This window comes from Drosophila miranda, chromosome 4 (genome assembly GCF_003369915.1).
Source record: "Drosophila miranda strain MSH22 chromosome 4, D.miranda_PacBio2.1, whole genome shotgun sequence".
NCBI classification, from domain to species: domain Eukaryota; kingdom Metazoa; phylum Arthropoda; class Insecta; order Diptera; family Drosophilidae; genus Drosophila; species Drosophila miranda.
In genome coordinates, this window is record NC_046677.1 from 19,162,098 (window position 1) to 19,186,177 (window position 24,080).

The 24,080-nt window shown below is 43.1% G+C and overlaps 1 protein-coding gene across 2 annotated transcripts; it reads left to right on the forward strand.

Annotated features, from left to right (window-relative positions):
• On the forward strand, positions 1 to 9,006 carry LOC108161250. Of its 2 annotated transcripts, XM_033393163.1 has the most exons (8): positions 2 to 789; positions 3,580 to 3,723; positions 5,411 to 6,281; positions 7,023 to 7,147; positions 7,210 to 7,362; positions 7,426 to 7,654; positions 8,153 to 8,247; positions 8,367 to 9,006. In XM_033393163.1, the coding sequence occupies exons 1-8, from the start codon at positions 121 to 123 to the stop codon at positions 8,535 to 8,537; spliced, it is 2,457 nt and encodes an 818-aa protein (XP_033249054.1). In that variant the 5' UTR covers positions 2 to 120; the 3' UTR covers positions 8,538 to 9,006. The 2 variants fall into 2 exon arrangements, with proteins under 2 accessions (XP_033249055.1, XP_033249054.1); XM_033393164.1 differs by lacking the exons at positions 8,153 to 8,247; positions 8,367 to 9,006 and having other exon boundaries at positions 1 to 789; positions 7,412 to 7,654.
• Positions 9,007 to 24,080: the final 15,074 nt, after the last annotated feature.

Sequence of the window (24,080 nt, forward strand, 5' to 3'; positions counted from 1 at the left end):
ATTTTTACTCAACTGAACGTGGATTGTATTGTGACAATGAAAAATTGAGGAATAGTGTTGTATTCATTTTATAATTTATTTTAAAGTTATCGTTTTTAATCTCTAAATAAGAGAAATCATATGAAAGTTTATTTAAGAAGTGCATATACATATAACTATTTAATTATGTATAATGTACCACACAAGTTTCATCAAGTTTGTCGATTGTGTCTCACGTTGGTTAATGAGTGCGATATATCCGAACTACAAATTTATAATATCCCGACACGAAACAATAAAAAAGACAAATTCGACCACCATAAAAACGAAGGGATAAATGAACAAAAAAAGTCTTATAAATGTTTCTGCAATGCTCCAAGCCCAAATGTATGCAGCTGTGTAGATGATAACCTGCTATCAGTGATTTTGACCAACAATGAAACGGGTCAAAGCAAACCTCTTCATAAAACACAATACACACCGAGTGTGCCTTATGCAGACAAAACAACCACATTGTGCGGTAGTGAACAATATTCAACGCTTTTGGAGCCCGAAATTTCCGGTAGTTCAGTATTAAAAAATCAGTCGTCAAAGCAAACCACACTGAATCAAGAGAAAATAGAACGAACAAAAACAAACTCGGAAATTCAGATGGAGCACCGTTTACTCGATCAAGATGATTTGGTTCCCGATAAATTAAAATCAAATTTATGCCAATCACTTCATACAATTAATAGCTACAGCCAAGAGAACAGAGATGACTCATCCTCACATATTACATTTCAGATAATCAACTGTCTCTCTATTAAGGTAAGCAGATTTCAATTCAGCACAAATACAAACACAAATACAGATATACATTAATTGCGTACTCATATGTACATGCGGTTAGAAATCTGCTGTGGTGTGTGCGAATCTGAACCAGAATTATGTTAATATGTGTTCAAACATTTGTGTGTGTGTTATTTTTGTGATTACGACATCACAAATCATAATAAGAGATGTAGGATTCCCATATTCTATGCAGCGTTAACAATTTCATTCACAGTTTCGTATGTACATACACGCATACATATGCAATTACATATTGATATTCCCTTCTAATTTTAGTCAGGTGTTTGTAAAATCACAGAAGGAAGTTTTTCCGACAGTGTAAAGTATGTACATGTGTACATACATACTTGTATATGTATATATGTACACATGTAGATTATTGATCAGAATTAACGGCCGAATCGATCTTGGGAATGTTTATTTTTCCGAAGTTTGCCGGAGTTTTAAATGCACCTTGGAAACCATCTTCGGAGTTCGAACCCAAAAATTTTAAATATAGATCAGCACGACTAGGAGCGTGTATATACTCCCACTTAAGTCTGTTAATAAGAGTTTGCAAACCAGTCGTAGTTCAAGCGAACCATTTGTGCTCTCCTGAGTTTGGTTGGGACCAAGCCACCAATTTGTAATGCTACTTCCAATAAGAACGATGGATGGCTCTATTTACACGAGCAGTATCTTTAGTGATAGTATCGTTAAACAGTGAACAAATGGCCACGTTCATCAGAACAACTTGGTCATTGATCTGTGATGGATTTCCTACGATAGCTGTGAGATATATCGCGGTATTATGTTACTTAAGGAAAGAGAAAGGATGCGCCTGCATGAAGGGAAATATAACAGCGAAATTAATAATATTGCTTGGTCTTGTCATGACAGATGGCCAAGCATGAAGAGAAAGAGAGGGAGTTGCGAATGCTAGCTATATTCGTATGCTCATTCTTGCACTGCGTTAGCCCTCTTTCCACCTAATGACCTGTCTTGGCTCAGAGTTATAGAGAACTCTCTGCTTCCTCACCTCAATGTTGAATACGAATTCTAGAAACGAAACATCTGGTGCTTTAAGGATGGTTAAATACCTCCGTATTTAGAGAATTACACGTTGAGCAGCTGGAGACGGAATTAGCTGGGCGGTGCTTACCAACGAGAGGTTTGAAAGCCGAACTGGAGAGAACCTGCCTCAATGTAGAGGATTCCGAGTTCTTGGATAAGCAAGGCTCCAGGTCGACAGTTGAGAAGAACCAGACGGCGGCGGCCAACAGGAGATGGAGAATGATGAAGATGATGCAATAGACGATGTTTCAAATGAGAAACCAAGCAGAGGTACAACAGGTCAAGATAAGTTGTAAGATCAAGGCGAGCTTTTTAAGGTTCAAGGTAATCAACAACAACAGGTTATGTTGAAGATAAAGGATCAAGGTTATCTTATAAAAGAAAAATTGGCCAACGTTGACAAGAAACTCCAGGAAAACGTTCAGGGTCTGGATAAAGACATCACACAAGTGGAAATTCGCATGGACGGAGTGGACAAGTGGAAGGTCGACTTGAAAATCCTTTTTAAGATCTGCTCGAAGATAGAATCCGTCAATTGGAAGTGGGCGTCACTTGAAACAACATGTCAACATCTGAGGTTTTAAAGATGGTATCGGGGAAGCAGTGAAAAACGTATGGGAAAGCAGTCAGTCAAGCATTGACCTTTGAAAAATCACTACTGATATGCCGTCCAACACCCAAAGAGCTTACTGTACGAGCCCAGGGTGGTTTCTACAGGCTTAATACAAGTAAATTATTCACCCTGCTGTATATTGGTTCACTGCTGCACGCCAAGAGACCGACTGACCCCGGAGTCAATCCTTTTATACGCTTTGCTTGGCATTGCAACAGGTTTACAGAAACTTTAAAGACGGATCATCAGCACATTCGATTCGAAATAGGATCCGGTGCAGAACACACGCTAGTTACCCGCAATCCCAGTAACACCGCCGGGGACCATTTCAGTTTTGATCTTGGTCAACAGGAAAACTGTTCTGCTTGTCCGATAACAATAACGGATGAGTATGAAGCCAATTAAACTTCAGTCTAACATTGAATCAGCCTTCTATGACGTAGTTTTGCTTGGAGGCATTCCAATTACCTCCTGGTTGGCGTCTGTAGAGAAGATGTGGGTGGCCAGACCATTACTTGGCCTCGTGACGCCACTTTCTTTCCCGGTACTACCCAGCGATGCCACACCTTCAGCGGATCATCTCTCGGATCATCGACATCATCCTCTTTCAACTTTTCTCGGGTCCATAGGCGTCGCTGTGATTCTTCGGCAAGCAAAAACTGTCTGGAGCACCAAAAACTAGAGCACTTAAATTTATGGCCAGGAGGAACAAATGAAAAATCAGTGGCTTCGATAGCGTAGCCATGCGCTTACTCATTCCGTCTCTCTCACACACTGTTCCTCGTGCAGTGTGCGCGCTCTGGTGGAGTGGAACGAAATAAAACGACTGATGTTGGTGTGAGAATAGAAAAAAAAGACAGATGTAAAAAAAAGGTGAAGAAAAATGAAAAAAAAATAAATAAAAACAAAATCGAATATATATACATATATCTATCCCGCACGTTTTGTATTGATGTTTTACCTAAAATATACTACATTTCAAAATTCTGGGCAATGTGTTTGTGCTGCGAGTGATTGCGAGAACTTATTTTAAAGTTATTCAATTTTCGATCGTACAACTAATTTTATTTATTATATTAATGTAAATTATGTTTTTTCAGCCATTTCCTAATGATGGGTTTCCCAACGTAATTTGTCGTGAATGCCGAGCCAAATTGGATTCATTTGGAAAATTTCGTACTATGGCACATAACTCTCACAACGCTTTAAAAGACTTTTTAGCTATATCCGAAACCCTAAAGCTAGTAAGTTGTAATCTTAATTAAGATAAGTTCATTTTGGTTGGTTGGTTTTACATTTTGCCTTTTGTCTTAAAAAAACAACTATAATTACAAAAATCTTGCTGGACAAACTAAAATTAACTTTCGGAGCTTTAAATGTTTGTATTGAAAGCCAGCAATGTCTTATATTTAATTTATGAATAATTTTGAAGTAATAGTATTTCGTGTGCTGCATTCAAATTCGAGAAGGATGCACTCTGAAGTAAAAATACCCGATTTGCGGAAAGCGTGGAAAGCGTGCGTGTGTGGGCAGCTTAAAATAACTAAACTACTCGTCCCTCTAATACAGTCATTGTCTGAGACGCAATTACCACACAAATTGCCGCAGTAGAACAATCTCGACGCGCTCTCTCTTTATCTTGTCCCTTTTGATCCTCTCTCAGAGAGTCATCTCTCTTCCTACACACTCTCTCACTAACTCCTTCACAGAAATAGGACAGACAGAGAACAATAACAAACGGTAAATTGTAAGGGAAACGAAAGAGAACACTGCGAACAATTTGGTAGTGTACATCTCAGAATACGCTGAGAATAATATTAGAATCCGATCCCGTCTTCAGTTGGAAGGCCTTTGTAGCTCGCTCTCCCTGGACTGCAATGGGGAAGATCACCTTTGCTTTTGGAATCGACGGGATCAGTTCCCTGTCTACCACCTCCAGCTTGGCCCTCTCCTACAGAGCTTCCAACTGGGCCACCTTCTGCACCAGCCACTGCCCTTGAGGATCTTAACCCCGTCACCGACGTTTGGGCTGACATTCCATCCCGGGTTTGATCATTCGTCCGCTCCGTAATTGGCCCAAATTGTGTGTTGACTTTGGATACAGGTGCTTCTCATTCAATAAAAAGAAGGGGCTTAGTTAATGGAAATGTGTAGCATTTGAATGGACCAGAGCCACAAGTGGAGACGCGCAGATAATGGGCAAAATTACAAAGAAATTGAAATTGCGAAGACGAACCTGGAACACGATTTCATTGTAGCCGATATGACGGACGACATCATAATAGGATTAAATTTTATGACCCATTATTGTTTTACACTGGACTTGAAGTAAAGAGTTCGGAGATATGGGCATGAGGCCCGAGAGAAACGGAATAGACTACCAGCGACGTTAGGTCGCCACTCTCAACGTCAGCGAGAGGTTGCAAGTCCTCTCGTCAACCCGCCTAATCGGTCGATGAACGAGACGAACAAGATTATTTGGGGTGCAGTGTAACGAACGGTTGTAGGAAAAGGAAAACACAGGTTCCAAGTACCTGTTCCCGAGAAGGTTAGTACGCGAGCGTGGCTCACAGTCAGAAGACTCGTCCTCTGAGACCTGGACCTCGACCTAGCTGAGAACTTTGACTTCCTCCTTCCTCCTCGGAAGGAAACAAGTCTGATGCTCTTCGGTGCTGTTTTTAAATGTGCAAATTTTACAAGTCTGAGGTCTGTACAGTTATGGAAGGTAACAAGAGCCTCGTGAATCCCCCGTAACTTAAAGGCTTTGCTTAATTGCTTTAAACCAAGTGCACAGTTTTTTGCGAGTGACAATATCTCCCCCCATACTATTTTATTCATATGTATTATTCTATTTTATATGTAGTACTCATAGAGTATAATACAATTACTTATTTGAACTTGCTTTGACAAACTTATTTGTATTTTTCGCAGGATACTAACGATTTGGAAATGCAGCTTGATACAGTTTTAAAGTCTTCGTCGGAGGCAATAGCAGCTAAGGCCCTGACTGAGCTAAGCACTTTTTCTCAACATAAGTACGACAAAAAGAAAGTAGATTCCACTTTTCAGACAACTTTTGATCGAAGTTTTGAGAGTAGAACTCAAGATATGCAAACCCTTACCCATATATTACATCCGAGTCTTTTTCAATCAACCAATATGGAAAGTGATGAGATTAAAACGCAAGCAAAATGTATGTCTGGGCCACCAATACATGACCGATTCGACTCAACATTTCACAAAGATTCTGACATTGAACAGTTTCAAAGCTTGCAACAGCAACTGGAGACTGCAGCAGTTCTTATGGATATAAGTAAAAAAATTGTAATTTCACCTCCGTGCTCGAATCCTCAATCTCCACGTAGTTCTGCAGTTATTGATACAAGTATTAAAAGTTCTGTGATAAAATCAAAACGTCCATCAAAAAAGAATGCTTTGTATGAAGGAGTTGAAATTGACCTTTCCGTTAAAAAGAAAAGGAATGATTATTCGAATCAAAGAAACTCAATCCCAATAAACAATTTTTGCCAAACTCCAATACAGTCACACAGAAGTGAAGAGGATCTTCAGAACTACAGTATTACCATTACCCAACGTGCTGGGTCAGATTACAAACATACACCAACAGTAAAAACGAATAGCAGTTCCTTATTAGATTCTGGGGACAGTTCTGACTCTCACAAATTGGAAATGGACATAACATCTTCAATCAACGATAGAAAGACCCCCGACAGTGTGAGCTCGGATCACGCAACCGACGCAGCTACCACTCAACTCTGGCAAGCTCTGGCACGATCAGCTGGTAAGTTCAATTATAAATTTCGAATAGGGCAAACAGTCTTGAAATACTCAAGTAATCAACATACACTTTCCACTAATGCATACCTTTACATATAGCAGTCGTAAATACTTCCTACTGAGCGAAGGAACTTCACAGTAAACAAAGTGCAAACAGCTGATGTAATATTCAAAGCAATCCTGTGTATTTTTCGCGCTGCACAGCAATTTTGTGCGCTCAACAGCACATTTCTGTGCTTAACAGCACCCTGACCGGCCTCGAGAAAGTCGAAAAATGTTTCTGGTCGGCAACTTTTTCGGAGCGACAATCAACCGGCATTCAAAGTTAAAGTCGAGAAACCGACCGTGGAAGTATCGACTACAATACCCCAGATTCAAAATAATGTCAAAAGGCATGCTTTTTGGACGGTAATTTATTTGAAAACTGTTCTTTGAAGTCTTTGTTGTTTCATCATCAGTCGAAAGTTGAGATAGTATAACAGTTTCAAGGATATTGCTGGTTTTTCACATTTTCCATTATAAAGCGAGGGGGAACGTTGTGAGTCTCAGCTACGGCCGCGACTCCACACATATACCCGATACTCAGTCAGTTTGGCACACATAGATGTAGTTATATTTCTATAGTTCTACGTGAAAAACTGTCTTACATACTTACTCTCCTAGTAGTACGACAAAATGTAATAAATACTGAGGGGTATAATTTTCATAGCAGCTTGATTTAAAATATGTCATTCAACCCTTTTAGCTAAAAACAAGGAAGAAGATGCGAAAGAGATGCTACGTAACATAATGAGTCAGCCTTTCGTATTTCCAGTGCCGTCAACAGTATCATTTACAAAAGTACCTGAAGAACCCATAGCGCTATTGAAGGTAACCACAATCCGATGGCGATTTTTTTTGTTAAAAAAGAAAAAATATATTTTTATTTGCAGGACCTATCAGAGGCTCAATCCAGCAAATTGAAAACATGCAGAAGAAAACAAAGTTTTCCCACTAAAACGGATTGCAGCGATGCAAATAATGAAAAGGGGACAGAGACTTACAATCATTCAGATTTCGAGCCAGAAGAAACAAAAGATAAAAAGGTATGTACCTTGTAAATAAACTGCAAATATGTATATATTTTAATTTAAGTTATACATTTTTAGAACATCAACATTTTTAATGCCCTACCTGGCGCCCAAAAAGACATGTCATGTTCTAACTGTGGAACTCTCACCACCACGATTTGGAGGCGAAGTGTTCGAGGAGAAATGGTGTGCAATGCCTGTGGATTATATTTCAAGCTTCACGGAATCAACAGACCACATTCAATGAGACGCGATACTATACACACTAGACGCAGGCGTCCTAAAGAATTGGAGAGATCTAAAAAAAGTAAGTAATTAAAAGAAGGCAATAGATATATCCATACTCCTCCTACTCCTCATCCTCAAAAGCTGCTTCACTTTGGACGAAAATTATAATCTCTTATTAAAACAAGAAGAGATAGCTGAGAGCCGAAGCTCCAGATACCCATGCAGCTATATCGTTCGTAGGAAATAAGTAGAATACTTTACAGTCATCGCGTGTTCGTCGATGTAGCTATGTCTGTCTGTCTGTCAGTCCTGATGAGAACGTAGATCTCAGAGACTATGAAAGTTAGAGCCACCAAATTTTGTATTCAGACTCCTCTGATATCCCACTGTTACAAATGTATTTATTAACTAAGCAAGCTAAATTAGCAGTAGACCTTGAACACTATGCTTTCGAAAAATATTTTGTATATTACTAAATGAGCAGGATTTTATGTAATTCCTTAATTCAAACGCAATTGGTTCAAATATGATGTAAGATAATTTAAGACGGTATTTTCATTTCTTATTCTGTTTACAGAACAAAAGCAAATATCTTGCTCTTCAATAGAACAAACGAAGCTTGATTTCTTGAATTCTCAAGATACAATTAACATTTCCGGCCTTGTTTTAAATGTAAGTATGTAATAGTTTCTGTTGAATGTTTTACATTTTCTAAAAATGGTTTATAACGAATCCGGCGTTTGCTGATACACACAACGTAGTTGAGAAATTCATTCTTGATTCCATTTCAGAAATGCAAAAAGGAAATTGATGAAACCGAAACTGCAGCAGCACTCAAAAATATTTTATTAAAAGGCAAAAAGTCGAATTGCTTGTCGTCGTTTAATGACAGCTGTGAAACTGCGGAATTGACTGTACCGCTTAATCTTGTTTCCAGTGAAAATAATGCGAAGTTCACATAAAACGCCAAAAATATTCGTGTTTTAGAATGCAACCCGTTAACACAAATTGTTTTATTTATAAACTCTCGCAGAAGGGGAAATAAAAGGTGTAGAATTAATTATTCCTATATATTATAAATATAAGTTTAATCCTTTAAAACTAAATTTGATTCATTTTTATCATTAGAAACTAATACCAAAATACTTCTAAAATAAGATTACATAACATTTGTTCTTGTAAGTTAACCTTTTAAAATAATATCACAATAAAAAACTTAGGCATTAAACAAGGACATAAATACTTAATGCAACTAATAAAAATAAAAACTTTTATTGATATTTATTATAACCATTTTACAGTATTTTCAATATTTTAAAACCACTACTTGGTTCTATGGATATTACATTGGATTTTAACAATGATTTATTTAGCTTTCAACGAAATTTAAAATTTATAAAGTTACAAAAAATTGTTTAAATCTCTTGCCTATATGAAAATCATGTGATAATATAATAATCTCCATAAACATTTTAATAGTAAAACTATGCAAAAAGCAATAATAACATAATGCAAAATTTTCAAGGAAATATTTAAATTGTATACAATTATAAGACATTTTAATTTAAAAAACTATATGCTGTTTTCGAACCTATATAAATCTAATTAAAATAAGGTCTTCAAATTACAATAAGATACAAGATTAATGCACATTTATTTTTTCAAATATAATACTCCAAACAAATTTTAAAAGTTCCAAAAACTTGTTCTTTATTTTTGCGACTTGAACGCGTTTTCTCCACGGCATTTTTTTCAACGCAAATTAGTCCCACAATGGTAATGTTGAAAGATGGAACTGTCGCTCATAGCTCATGTATGCCGGGAAACATTAAACCTTAAAAGGTTATGAGCTACGCACAGAAGTCTTTGCTACATAGGGATAGCCAAAATTCATTAGCCACAAATCTTCGCAGAAGATCCCAGCTCTCGTCCCTTCGGTTGTCTCTGAGCCGTCAGTGAAGGTAGAAAACTCGTTCTGCCTAAGGGCAGTGTTTAGCTTCCCTTACTCCCTGTCCAATATATGGCCATTATAATTTATTTTCCACGAAAGCTCTGGCACGCAGTCATTCTGCACGACTGTTCCACTCTCTTCCTTACAGAGCATAATGGCGTGGTCGCACCCTGAGGTGTTCGGTGTTCCGTTTCCAGGACAGTTTAGAGTCGAGGAAGATAGCTTCGCTCGATAGCTTGAGTCTCATAGCTTGAGTCTCATTCAACCAATTGCGGGTAGCTTGAAACTAGGTATCTTATATTTTCGTGAGATCGGTCATAGTTCAGTTTTCTGAGGATTCACCCCTGGAACGTTCTGGCGTGCCCATCTAGCGGTCGTTCCAAGTGCGGATTCCAGAAGTTCACTGATTGTGGGCAGAAACTTGCCGGTTACCAGTATGTATCACTAAAACGTCCGCGTAGGCCGTCACCTTTAATCTGCTGCTCCTCAGCTGAAGAAGAAGTTCATTGAGGATCAGCTTCCTCAGAAGTGAGGACTCTTGTGACCGTTTTCTTTGACGAGGAGGAGCCTAGCTTAGCATTTATCACTTTGCTCCTGGAAACAGCTTCAGCCTTCTGGCTACCACTGTGTGTGTGCCAATCTTGTCCAATGCGGCCATTATTGACTCGATCCTGAAGTCGTTGAAGGCTCCTTCTGATCTGCAATTTAAGTAGAATTGTTGAGCTCCGCTGAATACTCGTTCGTTGAACCCAGTTCTTATGTGTAAATCCATTAGGAGTTTAAAGATTCTCTGTTGCCATGGTGTAAACATGCCACATGGCTATTCTGTAGTGACTGAATGATTGAATGGCCCATGTAATCTTCTCTGGTACGTCTTGTCTTGTCGCTCGTACGAGATAGCTGGTTGCGCCGCCGGTAAAATCCGAGCAACCAGGGAAGTGGGCTTTCATACGGAGCTCTGGGGTTTCTTGGCTACTTTCTGCGAACGTACCTTTCAGGTTGTGCAGCCGGCCAGGTGGGGTTGGCGGCTTTGACCGTACTTTTCGTAGCATTGAGTCCCATAAGGTGCTTCCTATCATCCCATGCCACAGGATATGCGCAAGTTCCTAGCAAGGAGCTTAGCGAGTCTTTCCTGACCAGAGTTCCTAGACGTTCTCTATGTCTTGCGCTCTGTCCAGCTCTGAGCTTTGATAAGGACCAGTGTCAACGTCCGTTCTGATCGGAAGAGGGATCCACCACTTCACGATCGTTTTCCTTGGATCGTGATCCGTGGGGACTGCGCAGAGTGCCGCTCCTAGCCAAAGGTTACCAAAGTCTTGAACTGTGCTTTTGAGAAACTCAAGAGTTTCCACGTTACTACAGGCCACTGCATTGGCTCCCTTGTACCACTCGATGCTTTTAAACTAGCTTACAAACGGGTTGTCTGCACAAACAACGGCGCTCAGGATTTCCGATTCTTTCCCTCCGTATGACCACTGTCGATGGTGGGTATGTCCTCTATTCTCACGCTTTTCGGTTCTGATGCTTTTGTGAAGTAGTCCGTCTTTTACCGCTTGGACATAAGCTGCGGTCCAGAAGGTGTTGTTGGTGTATTTGCGCTCGTCTCGTTCCGCGTCTGCGGTCTGGTCTTCCCCTTCTGTTTTTTGGTGTCCTTTTTCCTCACTTGCGCTTTCGCAGACGACAACGCTGAGGGATTCCCCACCCTCGCGTTCGTGACAGCTACTGCTGGCGATGAAGTTGAAGATTGATCCTTCTCCGCCATGACGGGTGCGCTCTTGGGGGTTTAGTTTCCGCCGGCCTGGTCTGATGAGCTCGTGAGGTGGCTCAAAGGGGGCCTAGCTGAGGCCACCGGACGGGTCGCAGGTTGCGGATAGCGAACGACCTACCTATATACAGGTCATATAGGTAGGTCAGCTGCGAATAATCGGACATCCCTAGGGAGAGTACCGAAAATAAGCAGCCCCGGACAGCCAGCGGGTGTTCGCGAAGTAGCAACACTGACGATGCGCTTGTGGTGCCGCCTCGTATAAGTAGCTCACACACTCCCCTATCCCTACACACTACCTACCTACATCCCAACCTCCCACATTCAGCTCACACCGGGCCGGACTAAGAGTGTTATTCGACCCGTGCCGAGAGTCAGCCTGGCTGGGGGCCCGGTATATAAAACTAGCCCAGTCGTTAACGGAGAGCTCAGGGACTTGGCAGCCCCCTGTTCTAAGTATGCCTTATCCGGGCAACGTGGATCTCTGCCCGGACGGACCGTACCCCTTCTCTGCAGCTCGTGGGAAAAGAATGGAAGAATTTAAAAACAAAAAAAAATGAGTCTGGCACTCCCCAAATGCCAACAGGGAGCAATCCCAAACAGGGGAAGGCAGCGGCCCAAAGGACTGGCCCGACCCGCAAATCAGCAGGGAAAACCTGCGCGGCGGAAGATGCTAGGGAGAGCCCAAAGGGGTCCCATCCCGGTGTCGGGGTGGGTGGTGAATTGGCTCCCAAAACCGATAGCTTGGCAGAGTGGCTATGCAATCCTGCGGCTGCTCTGCCTGCTGGTAAAGTGGCGGGTGATGAGTCACCATCTACTAGTGTCCAAGCCAAATCTTTTACATATGCCGATAGAAGGAGTGCTGGCAATATACTCCGTCGGCAGAACGCAAGCCAGATGTCCAGCCCGACGGACAAATGGATAAAGAAGGTTGAGTGGGCCTCGAAGGTGCTGCCGAACTTTGGCAAGGAAGCACCGAAGAAGGAAGCCCCTCAGCCAAAAAGGCAGCGCTCACAAGAGACTCCGGGGCCGACACCGAAGCGCTCCAGAGTGCTGCCTAACACATCATTCGCGCAGATTGCCAGAGAAAGGACGCTGATTGGCGTCCTGGACGAAGGCAGCGCGGATTCCCGGATACCTAGAAACCAGTGGAAGTGGGTGGAAGCGGCACTGGCCGACCGCTGCTTTGAGCTGCTGGAAAAGCAGCCTGGACCCCCCCCCCCGTCAGCAAAGACATGGCTGGTACCAGGGCTGCATAAAAATCGTAGCCTGTGAAGACGAGCGCTCCGTACAGCTGTACAAAGCAGCGGTAGCGCAAGTCGGGGAAGACTGGAGCGAAGTGCCCAGTAGACCAAGGGCGAGAGTCTGGGTGCCCGCCTCCATGAAGGAGCCGGAGCACATCCTAAAAATGTTGCAAAGATGCAACCCCCACCTCCCAACAGCGGATTGGAAGGTGGTCAAAGTTGAGACGACACAGGGCCCCACAAACCAGGCGGTGGTCGTCCTCAACAAAGAGTCGCTGGCCCCGATTGAGGCTGCCAAAGGCGAGCTCAATTTTGGGTTCAGCTCTGTGACCGTAAAGGTCTACAAGTCGGATGCGGCGGCCGAGGCGCGTCCTGTCGACAAGCCAGTTGAGCAGGACGCTGCCTCGGAGATCGAAGCACCCGACGATCACACAGAGATAGACCCAGAGGGCTACTCCACCGATGGCACGCTGAGATGCGACTTCGAGGCGATGTGTTGCCACGAGGAAGTCGAGGACGATCCGGATGCCGACATTACAGTGGTGGAGAACACTAAGGATGTCCTTGAGGCTCCTTCAGATCAATCTCCACCACTGTAAGGCAGCATCCGCTGCTCTTATACTCCGCCTCGAAGAGAGCGGAGCAGACGTAGCCCTGATCCAGGAACCTTGGATAGTGGGAGACAAGGTTTGTGGACTAGGGTCGAAGGAGTACAAGATAATTGTAGCTCAACATGAAGGTAAAACCCGCACCTGCATTCTCGCCAGAAAGCACCTTAATATCTTTCTGCTCCATAACTATAGCGATAGCGACAACACGGCGGCAAGCCTAGAGCTGAAAGGGACACATCTAAGGCTGATGTCGTCCTACATGGCCCATGAGGGAAACGATCCTCCCAACGACCTGGTTCGCAAACTAGCCAGCGACAGCGAGAGGTCGGACATAGACCTATTAATAGGTTGCGATGCCAACGCTCACCACACTCAATGGGGGAGCTCGAACACAAATGTAAGGGGTGAGTCACTTTTCAGCTTCATCCTCAACTCAAATCTATTTATTTGTAATCGGGGCAACGACCCCACTTTTATAATTAAAAATCGACAGGAGGTTATTGACATCACCCTAGTGTCTTCCAACCTGTTAGACATAGTCAAGAGTTGGCAAGTCCTTGATGACCACTCTTTCTCTGACCACAGATACATCGAGACCACACTATCTCTCGAGTGTCCGAAACCTAAGGACTATATTAATCCCAGGAAAGCCAACTGGGAAAAATATAGCTCAGCCCTGGAGGACTTACTCCCCTCCAAAGCACCATCATGCCCTGACACAAAAGACGACCTAGATCGCCTAGTGAACAGGTTCACAGAGGCATGCAACAAAGCCTTCGCGGTGGTCAAAACAAATAGACATCCTACGTAAAAGCTGCAGGACCCTCTTCAACAGGGCCAAAAGCGCGAACGAGGAGAGCCACTGGGCAGACTTCAAAATCAGTCTGTCACTATATAAAAAGGAAACAAGGAAAGCAAAAAGGGCCTCTTGGCAAACATTTTGCTCGGAAACGTCAGAGGCCGCAAGGCTTCGCAAGATTCTCTCAAAAACTAACCCCTCGGTAGGGTATCTTAAAAGGAATGACGGCACGTGGACTAACTCCAGTGAGGAGTCCCTGCAGATTCTACTAGACACACATTTTCCAGGGTGCACAACCATCGAGACGGCACATCTTCCAGGAGAGGGACCGGTAACCTCGATGGATCACATCCTCACAAAACGTAACATAAGCTGGGCAATAAACAGCTTCAACCCGTTCAAATCGCCAGGCCCAGACCAGGTAATCCCGGCCCAACTTCAGAAGGCCGGGGATACGGCCATCAACTGGCTACAAGGTATCTTCAGGAAGATACTGGCTGTGGGTACAATCCCGCGAACATGGCTTAAGGCAAAGATAGTCTTCATTCCCAAAGCTGGGAAAGCCTCGCACTCAGCTGCAAAAGACTTTAGACCAATCAGCCTATCGTCCTTCCTCCTCAAAACCTTTGAGAGACTCGTCGGGCTGCAACTGAGGACAAATATACACCCTCAGTTGCTGTCAGGCGCACAGCATGCCTACCGGAAAGGAAAATCCACGGAAACGGCTCTTCATGAAGTGATCTCAGCGGTGGAGAAATCTCTGCATCACAAAGAGTACTCACTCATAGCCTTTCTCGATATTGAGGGAGCTTTCAACAACGTTGTACCGGGCACCATTACAGAAGCCCTGACTGACCTGGGGGTGGACCGTCACTTGGTGATGCTCATTGATCAATTGCTCACATGCAGGACGGTGACATCATCGATGGGATCGTCCGCCCAGTCAAGGTATGTCAACAGAGGCACCCCGCAAGGTGGTGTCCTGTCTCCTCTTCTGTGGAACATAGCAGTCAACAAGATTCTATGTGACCTAGAAGGGGGGGGCTGCAATGTCGTGGCCTATGCGGACGACGTTGCGATTATCTTCTCGGGGAAATACCCCCAAACACTGTGCGACTTAATGTCCACAAAGCTAGCGCAACTGTCGGATTGGACAGAATCGCGCGGTCTGGGAGTAAATCCCTCAAAAACGGAACTCGTACTATTCACAAATAAATACAAGGTCCCGCCCCTCAACCCTCCAATACTACAAGGATGCAGGCTCTCCTTTAGCGACAGTGCCAGTTACTTAGGGTTGGTAATTGACAAGAAGCTTAGCTGGAACCTGAATGTCAAAGACAGAGTGAAGAAGGCAATGACTGCACTCTACACATGCAAAAAAGCTTTTGGGCTAAGATGGGGTATGATCCCAAGCATAGCCCAATGGATATATCAAGCTATAGTTAGACCAATACTACTCTACGGAGTTACGGTGTGGTGGCCGGCCCTATCAAAAAGGGCGATCACCAAGCAACTGGGCAAAGTCCAGCGGACTGCCGCCCTATGCATCAGCGGAGCTCTTCGCACCACCCCAAATGATGCGCTAAATGCCATCCTATGCCTACAGAGCCTTGACCTCGCAGGAAAGGAACGGGCAGAAGCAGCAGCAATACGTCTAAGAGACTCAGATCAATGGGTGACACAGTGCATAGGTCACTCAGCCATATAAAATAATAGCAGTACCGTCCCCTCAAAAACAGACTACCAAGTTCCAAGAGAGTACACAGACACTCCCTTCGACACAATCATCCCTCACAGAGACGAATGGCTCGAGGGACTCCCAGGCCCAGATGGGGCCATAAACATCTTCACAGATGGATCAAAGCTGGACGACAGAGTCGGAGGGGGAATCTACTCTGAACAGCTAAGCATAAGGCATTCCTTCAGACTCCCAGATCATTGCAGTGTCTTTCAAGCGGAAGTCATAGCAATCAGGGAGGCTCTAGACTGCCTACAAGCGGCTGCCGTCACGGCAACCAAGCTAAACATTTATAGCAACAGCCAGGCTGCGATCAAATCGCTAAGCGCGATTTCCTCGAACTCGGCCACCGTGGCAGACTGCCGCAAATCTCTGCACGAGATGGCTCAGCAATTTGCTATTAGCCTGATTTGGGTCCCGGGCCACCGGGACATCGAGGGCAACTGTATAGCGGACGAGCTGGCCAGATCTGGCACTACAATCCCCCTTCTCCAAGACAAGGAGGATATCTGTATGCCAATGGCCACCTGTAAGCTCATTATAAGGGAGCAATACAAGCGACTAAACAACGATATGTGGCAAACAGTGCCACGATGTCGCACAACTCGGCAAACATGGCCGACCATGGACATGAAGCGCACCTCCGAGCTCCTCAAGTTAAGCAGGAAAAGGTGCAGCGTAGTCACAAGTTCCCTCACGGGACACTGGCTAATAGGCACCCACGCTAACAGGCTGGGGGCCCCACATAACGATTTTTGTCGCAGCTGTAGAGACGAGGAAGAGGAGGAGACAGTGGAACATCTGTTCTGCTCCTGCCCAGCTCTCAGCAGAAGAAGGCTACAGCACCTGGGCTCAGCCTTTCTACACGACATCTCAGAGATGTCCAAACTATGTCCCAGGAGGATAGCGAACTTTGTGAGAGCATCTGGATGGGATAATTGCTGACAGGAAGTCTCACAACGCAGGAAGGAAATGATCCTATGCGGTATCACAACGGGCCGAAACCGGCCTAAGTGTGACGGGTTCCGAGCGAGCCCGGCAGCCGCCTCAAGCTAACCTAACCTTCCGCCGGCCTGCGATGCTCTTTGCAGCCTTTCGTACCTTCGCGCTTTGTATACGTGCTTCTTCTTCAGGCTCGATTCCCTCGCGTTCAGACTGTCGGTCTCGCTTGCTAAGTCCTCGAGGGCACTTTTCTGACGACTTGCAGCCCTGTCGCCTGCGTTGGTTCTCCGCCTCTTCCACATTCATCTTCTCAGCCCTTGATGTTGAGATTCGCCTTCTGTGGCTCCTCATTGTGCCCAAGGCAACTTGGTTCAACCAATTTTCTTTCATTTTCGGGAGAGCCATATCGGTTCTTTCCGGTACCGGATAAGATCCATCATACACTCACATATGTTTCTGTGTGTAACTTCTGTTGTGAGGGCCGTACCTATTACGTTACTTATGTCATCTGCATAAGCTGTTAGTTTTGGGACTCTTCTCGCACATCTCTTGATGCTGAACCACCATGAGGTGTACCTCTATGTGATCCTTTACCATGGAAGCGATGCGCCACTCTGATTGCAGGCTTATCGGTCTGTAAGGCTTGGGGATCATAAGGCTACACTTTCCTGCCCTTGGGAGGAAGACAACTCTCTATTCTCTATTGAATAGGGAAATACTCTGCCATGTGGTAATCACCTTTTTGTTCACCTGCATCATGGCTGAGAATATTCCGTCCAGTCCAGGTGCTGTTAGGCCCGCGAAGGAGTCTATGGCCCATTGGATTCTCTTAGGGGCTATCAGATCTGCCGGTGGGTGTTATTTCTCGGTTGCTAGGTCATTATGCTTGTTCGCTTCTGTGTTCTCGGTGCAGCCTGGGAAGTGGGATTCCATTATTCCGGTAAGGGCTTCTTTACTAGGCGCTGTCCACTGTCCATCATCTAGCTTGATTTGACTGTGTATTGTGGGATACTTTGAAAGCAACTTCCAAAGTTTCGGAATTTCCTTCTTGTTGCTCTTGAGTTGTGCTCTGTATTCCTTGTTGATAATGTCTTCGTTCGCTTGTTTGGCGATCTTAAAGAGCTCTTTGAGTTTGTTTCTTTGGAGAGAAAGATCTCGGGTCCACCAGAATCGAATGCTTTACTGAAATCTCTGTAAATGCCATCAGTCTAATAAATCATAACAAAAATCTGAAATAGTTTGCGGCGCATCAGACATTTGTAATTCATGTAACATTTCGAGGATGGTACGAATGCTGTTATCACTAGCAACCAAACCGAATTTTCTGATAGATTTGGGCTTTTAAAAATCTTTAACAAATTCTTTTAAGTTTTTTGGTTTTACACTTTTTTTGCAGAGCAATGATTTTAGAAACTCAGGAAAAGTACAAAAAAAATGTATTGCTTAAAATCTCTTTGTATTTTGCATAGGTACATTAATTATGCGTCGTTCAAGGTACCATTTGTAAAAATCTATAGATAAAAGACTCAGATGAAGCCGTTTGACCAAACCTTCTTGAGCCGCGTTTTACAGTTAAATACCGTTCGACACCATCCCAAATGGTCGTCCTTCCCTTCCCTTTGAACACGACGGAACGGCTTTTGGGGCTGCACCTCATAGCAATCATTCCTCCCAGTCTACTATCTGATTCCCAGCATGCCTAGCGGAAGGGAAGACCCACCAATCATATCGATCTTTCCGCGTGGTGGCGTATGCTGATAATGGTGCAATAACATTCTATATTTTAGAAACTCAGGAAAAGTACAAAATAATTTATAGCTTAAACTCTCTCTGTATATTGTATAGGTACATTAATTATGCGTCGTTCAAGGTACCATTTGTAAAAATCTATAGATAAACGACTCAGATGAAGCCGTTTGACCAAACCTTCTTGAGCCGCGTTTTACAGTTAAATACCGTTCGACACCATCCCAAATGGTCGTACTTTCCTTCCCTTTGAACACGACGGAACTGCTTTTGATGCTGCACCTCATAGCAATCATTCCTCCCAGTCTACTATCTGATTCCCAGCATGCCTAGCGGAAGGGAAGACCCACCAATCATATCGATCTTGCCGCGTGGTGGCGTATGTGGATAATGGTGCAATAGCATTCTATATTTTAGAAACTCAGGAAAAGTACAAAATATTTTATAGCTTAAACTCTCTTTCTATATTGTATAGGTACATTAATTATGCGTCGTTCAAGGTACCATTTGTAAAAATCTATAGATAAACGACTCAGATGAAGCCGTTTGACCAAACCTTCTTGAGCCGCGTTTTACAGTTAAATACCGTTCGACACCATCGCAAATGGTCGTCCTTTCCTTCCCTTTGAACACGACGGAACTGCTTTTGATGCAGCACCTCATAGCAATCATTCCTCCCAGTCTACTATCTGATTCCCAGCATGCCTAGCGGAAGGGAAGACCCACCAATCATATCGATCTTGCCGCGTGGTGGCGTATGTGGATAATGGTGCAATAGCATTCTATATTTTAGAAACTCAGGCAAAGTACAAACAATTTTATTGCTTTAACACACTTTGTATTTTGTATAGGTACATTAATTATGCGTCGTTCAAGGTACCATTTGTAAAAATCTATAGATAAACGACTCAGATGAAGCCGTTTGACCAAACCTTCTTGAGCCGCGTTTTACAGTTAAATACCGTTCGACACCATCCCAAATGGTCGTCCTTTCCTTCCCTTTGAACACGACGGAACTGCTTTTGATGCTGCACCTCATAGCAATCATTCCTCCCAGTCTACTATCTGATTCCCAGCATGCCTAGCGGAAGGGAAGACCCACCAATCATATCGATCTTGCCGCGTGGTGGCGTATGTGGATAATGGTGGAATAGCATTCTAAATTTTAGAAACTCAGGAAAAGTACAAAATAATTTATAGCTTAAACTCTCTTTCTATATTCTATAGGTACATTAATTATGCGTCGTTCAAGGTACCATTTGTAAAAATCTACAGATAAACGACTCAGATGAAGCCGTTTGACCAAACCTTCTTGAGCCGCGTTTTACAGTTAAATACCGTTCGACACCATCCCAAATGGTCGTCCTTTCCTTCCCTTTGAACACGACGGAACGGCTTTTGGGGCTGCACCTCATAGCAATCATTCCTCCCAGTCTACTATCTGATTCCCAGCATGCCTAGCGGAAGAGAAGACCCACCAATCATATCGATCTTGCCGCGTGGTGGCGTATGTGGATAATGGTGGAATAGCATTATAAATTTTAGAAACTCAGGAAAAGTACAAAATAATTTATAGCTTAAACTCTCTTTCTATATTGTATAGGTACATTAATTATGCGTCGTTCAAGGTACCATTTGTAAAAATCTATAGATAAACGACTCAGATGAAGCCGTTTGACAAAACCTTCTTGAGCCGCGTTTTACAGTTAAATACCGTTCGACACCATCCCAAATGGTCGTACTTTCCTTCCCTTTGAACACGACGGAACTGCTTTTGATGCTGCACCTCATAGCAATCATTCCTCCCAGTCTACTATCTGATTCCCAGCATGCCTAGCGGAAGAGAAGACCCACCAATCATATCGATCTTGCCGCGTGGTGGCGTATGTGGATAATGGTGGAATAGCATTCTAAATTTTAGAAACTCAGGAAAAGTACGAAATAATTTATAGCTTAAACTCTCTTTGTATATTGTATAGGTACATTAATTATGCGTCGTTCAAGGTACCATTTGTAAAAATCTATAGATAAACGACTCAGATGAAGCCGTTTGACAAAACCTTCTTGAGCCGCGTTTTACAGTTAAATACCGTTCGACACCATCCCAAATGGTCGTACTTTCCTTCCCTTTGAACACGACGGAACTGCTTTTGATGCTGCACCTCATAGCAATCATTCCTCCCAGTCTACTATCTGATTCCCAGCATGCCTAGCGGAAGAGAAGACCCACCAATCATATCGATCTTGCCGCGTGGTGGCGTATGTGGATAATGGTGGAATAGCATTCTAAATTTTAGAAACTCAGGAAAAGTACAAAATAATTTATAGCTTAAACTCTCTTTCTATATTGTATAGGTACATTAATTATGCGTCGTTCAAGGTACCATTTGTAAAAATCTATAGATAAACGACTCAGATGAAGCCGTTTGACCAAACCTTCTTGAGCCGCGTTTTACAGTTAAATACCGTTCGACACCATCCCAAATGGTCGTACTTTCCTTCCCTTTGAACACGACGGAACTGCTTTTGATGCTGCACCTCATAGCAATCATTCCTCCCAGTCTACTATCTGATTCCCAGCATGCCTAGCGGAAGAGAAGACCCACCAATCATATCGATCTTGCCGCGTGGTGGCGTATGTGGATAATGGTGGAATAGCATTCTAAATTTTAGAAACTCAGGAAAAGTACGAAATAATTTATAGCTTAAACTCTCTTTGTATATTGTATAGGTACATTAATTATGCGTCGTTCAAGGTACCATTTGTAAAAATCTATAGATAAACGACTCAGATGAAGCCGTTTGACAAAACCTTCTTGAGCCGCGTTTTACAGTTAAATACCGTTCGACACCATCCCAAATGGTCGTACTTTCCTTCCCTTTGAACACGACGGAACTGCTTTTGATGCTGCACCTCATAGCAATCATTCCTCCCAGTCTACTATCTGATTCCCAGCATGCCTAGCGGAAGAGAAGACCCACCAATCATATCGATCTTGCCGCGTGGTGGCGTATGTGGATAATGGTGGAATAGCATTCTAAATTTTAGAAACTCAGGAAAAGTACAAAATAATTTATAGCTTAAACTCTCTTTCTATATTCTATAGGTACATTAATTATGCGTCGTTCAAGGTACCATTTGTAAAAATCTACAGATAAACGACTCAGATGAAGCCGTTTGACCAAACCTTCTTGAGCCGCGTTTTACAGTTAAATACCGTTCGACACCATCCCAAATGGTCGTCCTTTCCTTCCCTTTGAACACGACGGAACGGCTTTTGGGGCTGCACCTCATAGCAATCATTCCTCCCAGTCTACTATCTGATTCCCAGCATGCCTAGCGGAAGAGAAGACCCACCAATCATATCGATCTTGCCGCGTGGTGGCGTATGTGGATAATGGTGGAATAGCATTATAAATTTTAGAAACTCAGGAAAAGTACAAAATAATTTATAGCTTAAACTCTCTTTCTATATTGTATAGGTACATTAATTATGCGTCGTTCAAGGTACCATTTGTAAAAATCTATAGATAAACGACTCAGATGAAGCCGTTTGACAAAACCTTCTTGAGCCGCGTTTTACAGTTAAATACCGTTCGACACCATCCCAAATGGTCGTACTTTCCTTCCCTTTGAACACGACGGAACTGCTTTTGATGCTGCACCTCATAGCAATCATTCCTCCCAGTCTACTATCTGATTCCCAGCATGCCTAGCGGAAGAGAAGACCCACCAATCATATCGATCTTGCCGCGTGGTGGCGTATGTGGATAATGGTGGAATAGCATTCTAAATTTTAGAAACTCAGGAAAAGTACAAAATAATTTATAGCTTAAACTCTCTTTCTATATTGTATAGGTACATTAATTATGCGTCGTTCAAGGTACCATTTGTAAAAATCTATAGATAAACGACTCAGATGAAGCCGTTTGACAAAACCTTCTTGAGCCGCGTTTTACAGTTAAATACCGTTCGACACCATCCCAAATGGTCGTACTTTCCTTCCCTTTGAACACGACGGAACTGCTTTTGATGCTGCACCTCATAGCAATCATTCCTCCCAGTCTACTATCTGATTCCCAGCATGCCTAGCGGAAGAGAAGACCCACCAATCATATCGATCTTGCCGCGTGGTGGCGTATGTGGATAATGGTGGAATAGCATTCTAAATTTTAGAAACTCAGGAAAAGTACGAAATAATTTATAGCTTAAACTCTCTTTGTATATTGTATAGGTACATTAATTATGCGTCGTTCAAGGTACCATTTGTAAAAATCTATAGATAAACGACTCAGATGAAGCCGTTTGACAAAACCTTCTTGAGCCGCGTTTTACAGTTAAATACCGTTCGACACCATCCCAAATGGTCGTACTTTCCTTCCCTTTGAACACGACGGAACTGCTTTTGATGCTGCACCTCATAGCAATCATTCCTCCCAGTCTACTATCTGATTCCCAGCATGCCTAGCGGAAGAGAAGACCCACCAATCATATCGATCTTGCCGCGTGGTGGCGTATGTGGATAATGGTGGAATAGCATTCTAAATTTTAGAAACTCAGGAAAAGTACAAAATAATTTATAGCTTAAACTCTCTTTCTATATTGTATAGGTACATTAATTATGCGTCGTTCAAGGTACCATTTGTAAAAATCTATAGATAAACGACTCAGATGAAGCCGTTTGACCAAACCTTCTTGAGCCGCGTTTTACAGTTAAATACCGTTCGACACCATCCCAAATGGTCGTACTTTCCTTCCCTTTGAACACGACGGAACTGCTTTTGATGCTGCACCTCATAGCAATCATTCCTCCCAGTCTACTATCTGATTCCCAGCATGCCTAGCGGAAGAGAAGACCCACCAATCATATCGATCTTGCCGCGTGGTGGCGTATGTGGATAATGGTGGAATAGCATTCTAAATTTTAGAAACTCAGGAAAAGTACGAAATAATTTATAGCTTAAACTCTCTTTGTATATTGTATAGGTACATTAATTATGCGTCGTTCAAGGTACCATTTGTAAAAATCTATAGATAAACGACTCAGATGAAGCCGTTTGACAAAACCTTCTTGAGCCGCGTTTTACAGTTAAATACCGTTCGACACCATCCCAAATGGTCGTACTTTCCTTCCCTTTGAACACGACGGAACTGCTTTTGATGCTGCACCTCATAGCAATCATTCCTCCCAGTCTACTATCTGATTCCCAGCATGCCTAGCGGAAGAGAAGACCCACCAATCATATCGATCTTGCCGCGTGGTGGCGTATGTGGATAATGGTGGAATAGCATTCTAAATTTTAGAAACTCAGGAAAAGTACAAAATAATTTATAGCTTAAACTCTCTTTCTATATTGTATAGGTACATTAATTATGCGTCGTTCAAGGTACCATTTGTAAAAATCTATAGATAAACGACTCAGATGAAGCCGTTTGACCAAACCTTCTTGAGCCGCGTTTTACAGTTAAATACCGTTCGACACCATCCCAAATGGTCGTACTTTCCTTCCCTTTGAACACGACGGAACTGCTTTTGATGCTGCACCTCATAGCAATCATTCCTCCCAGTCTACTATCTGATTCCCAGCATGCCTAGCGGAAGAGAAGACCCACCAATCATATCGATCTTGCCGCGTGGTGGCGTATGTGGATAATGGTGGAATAGCATTCTAAATTTTAGAAACTCAGGAAAAGTACAAAATAATTTA

Bases quoted from the DNA above. Each gene is read 5' to 3' on its own strand.
- LOC108161250 (XM_033393163.1), top strand. From the start codon at position 121: ATGAAAGTTTATTTAAGAAGTGCATATACATATAACTATTTAATTATG. The intron at 3,724-5,410 runs GTAAGTTGTAAT...TATTTTTCGCAG, and splicing joins TATCCGAAACCCTAAAGCTA to GATACTAACGATTTGGAAAT. The intron at 7,363-7,425 runs GTATGTACCTTG...ATACATTTTTAG, and splicing joins AAGAAACAAAAGATAAAAAG to AACATCAACATTTTTAATGC.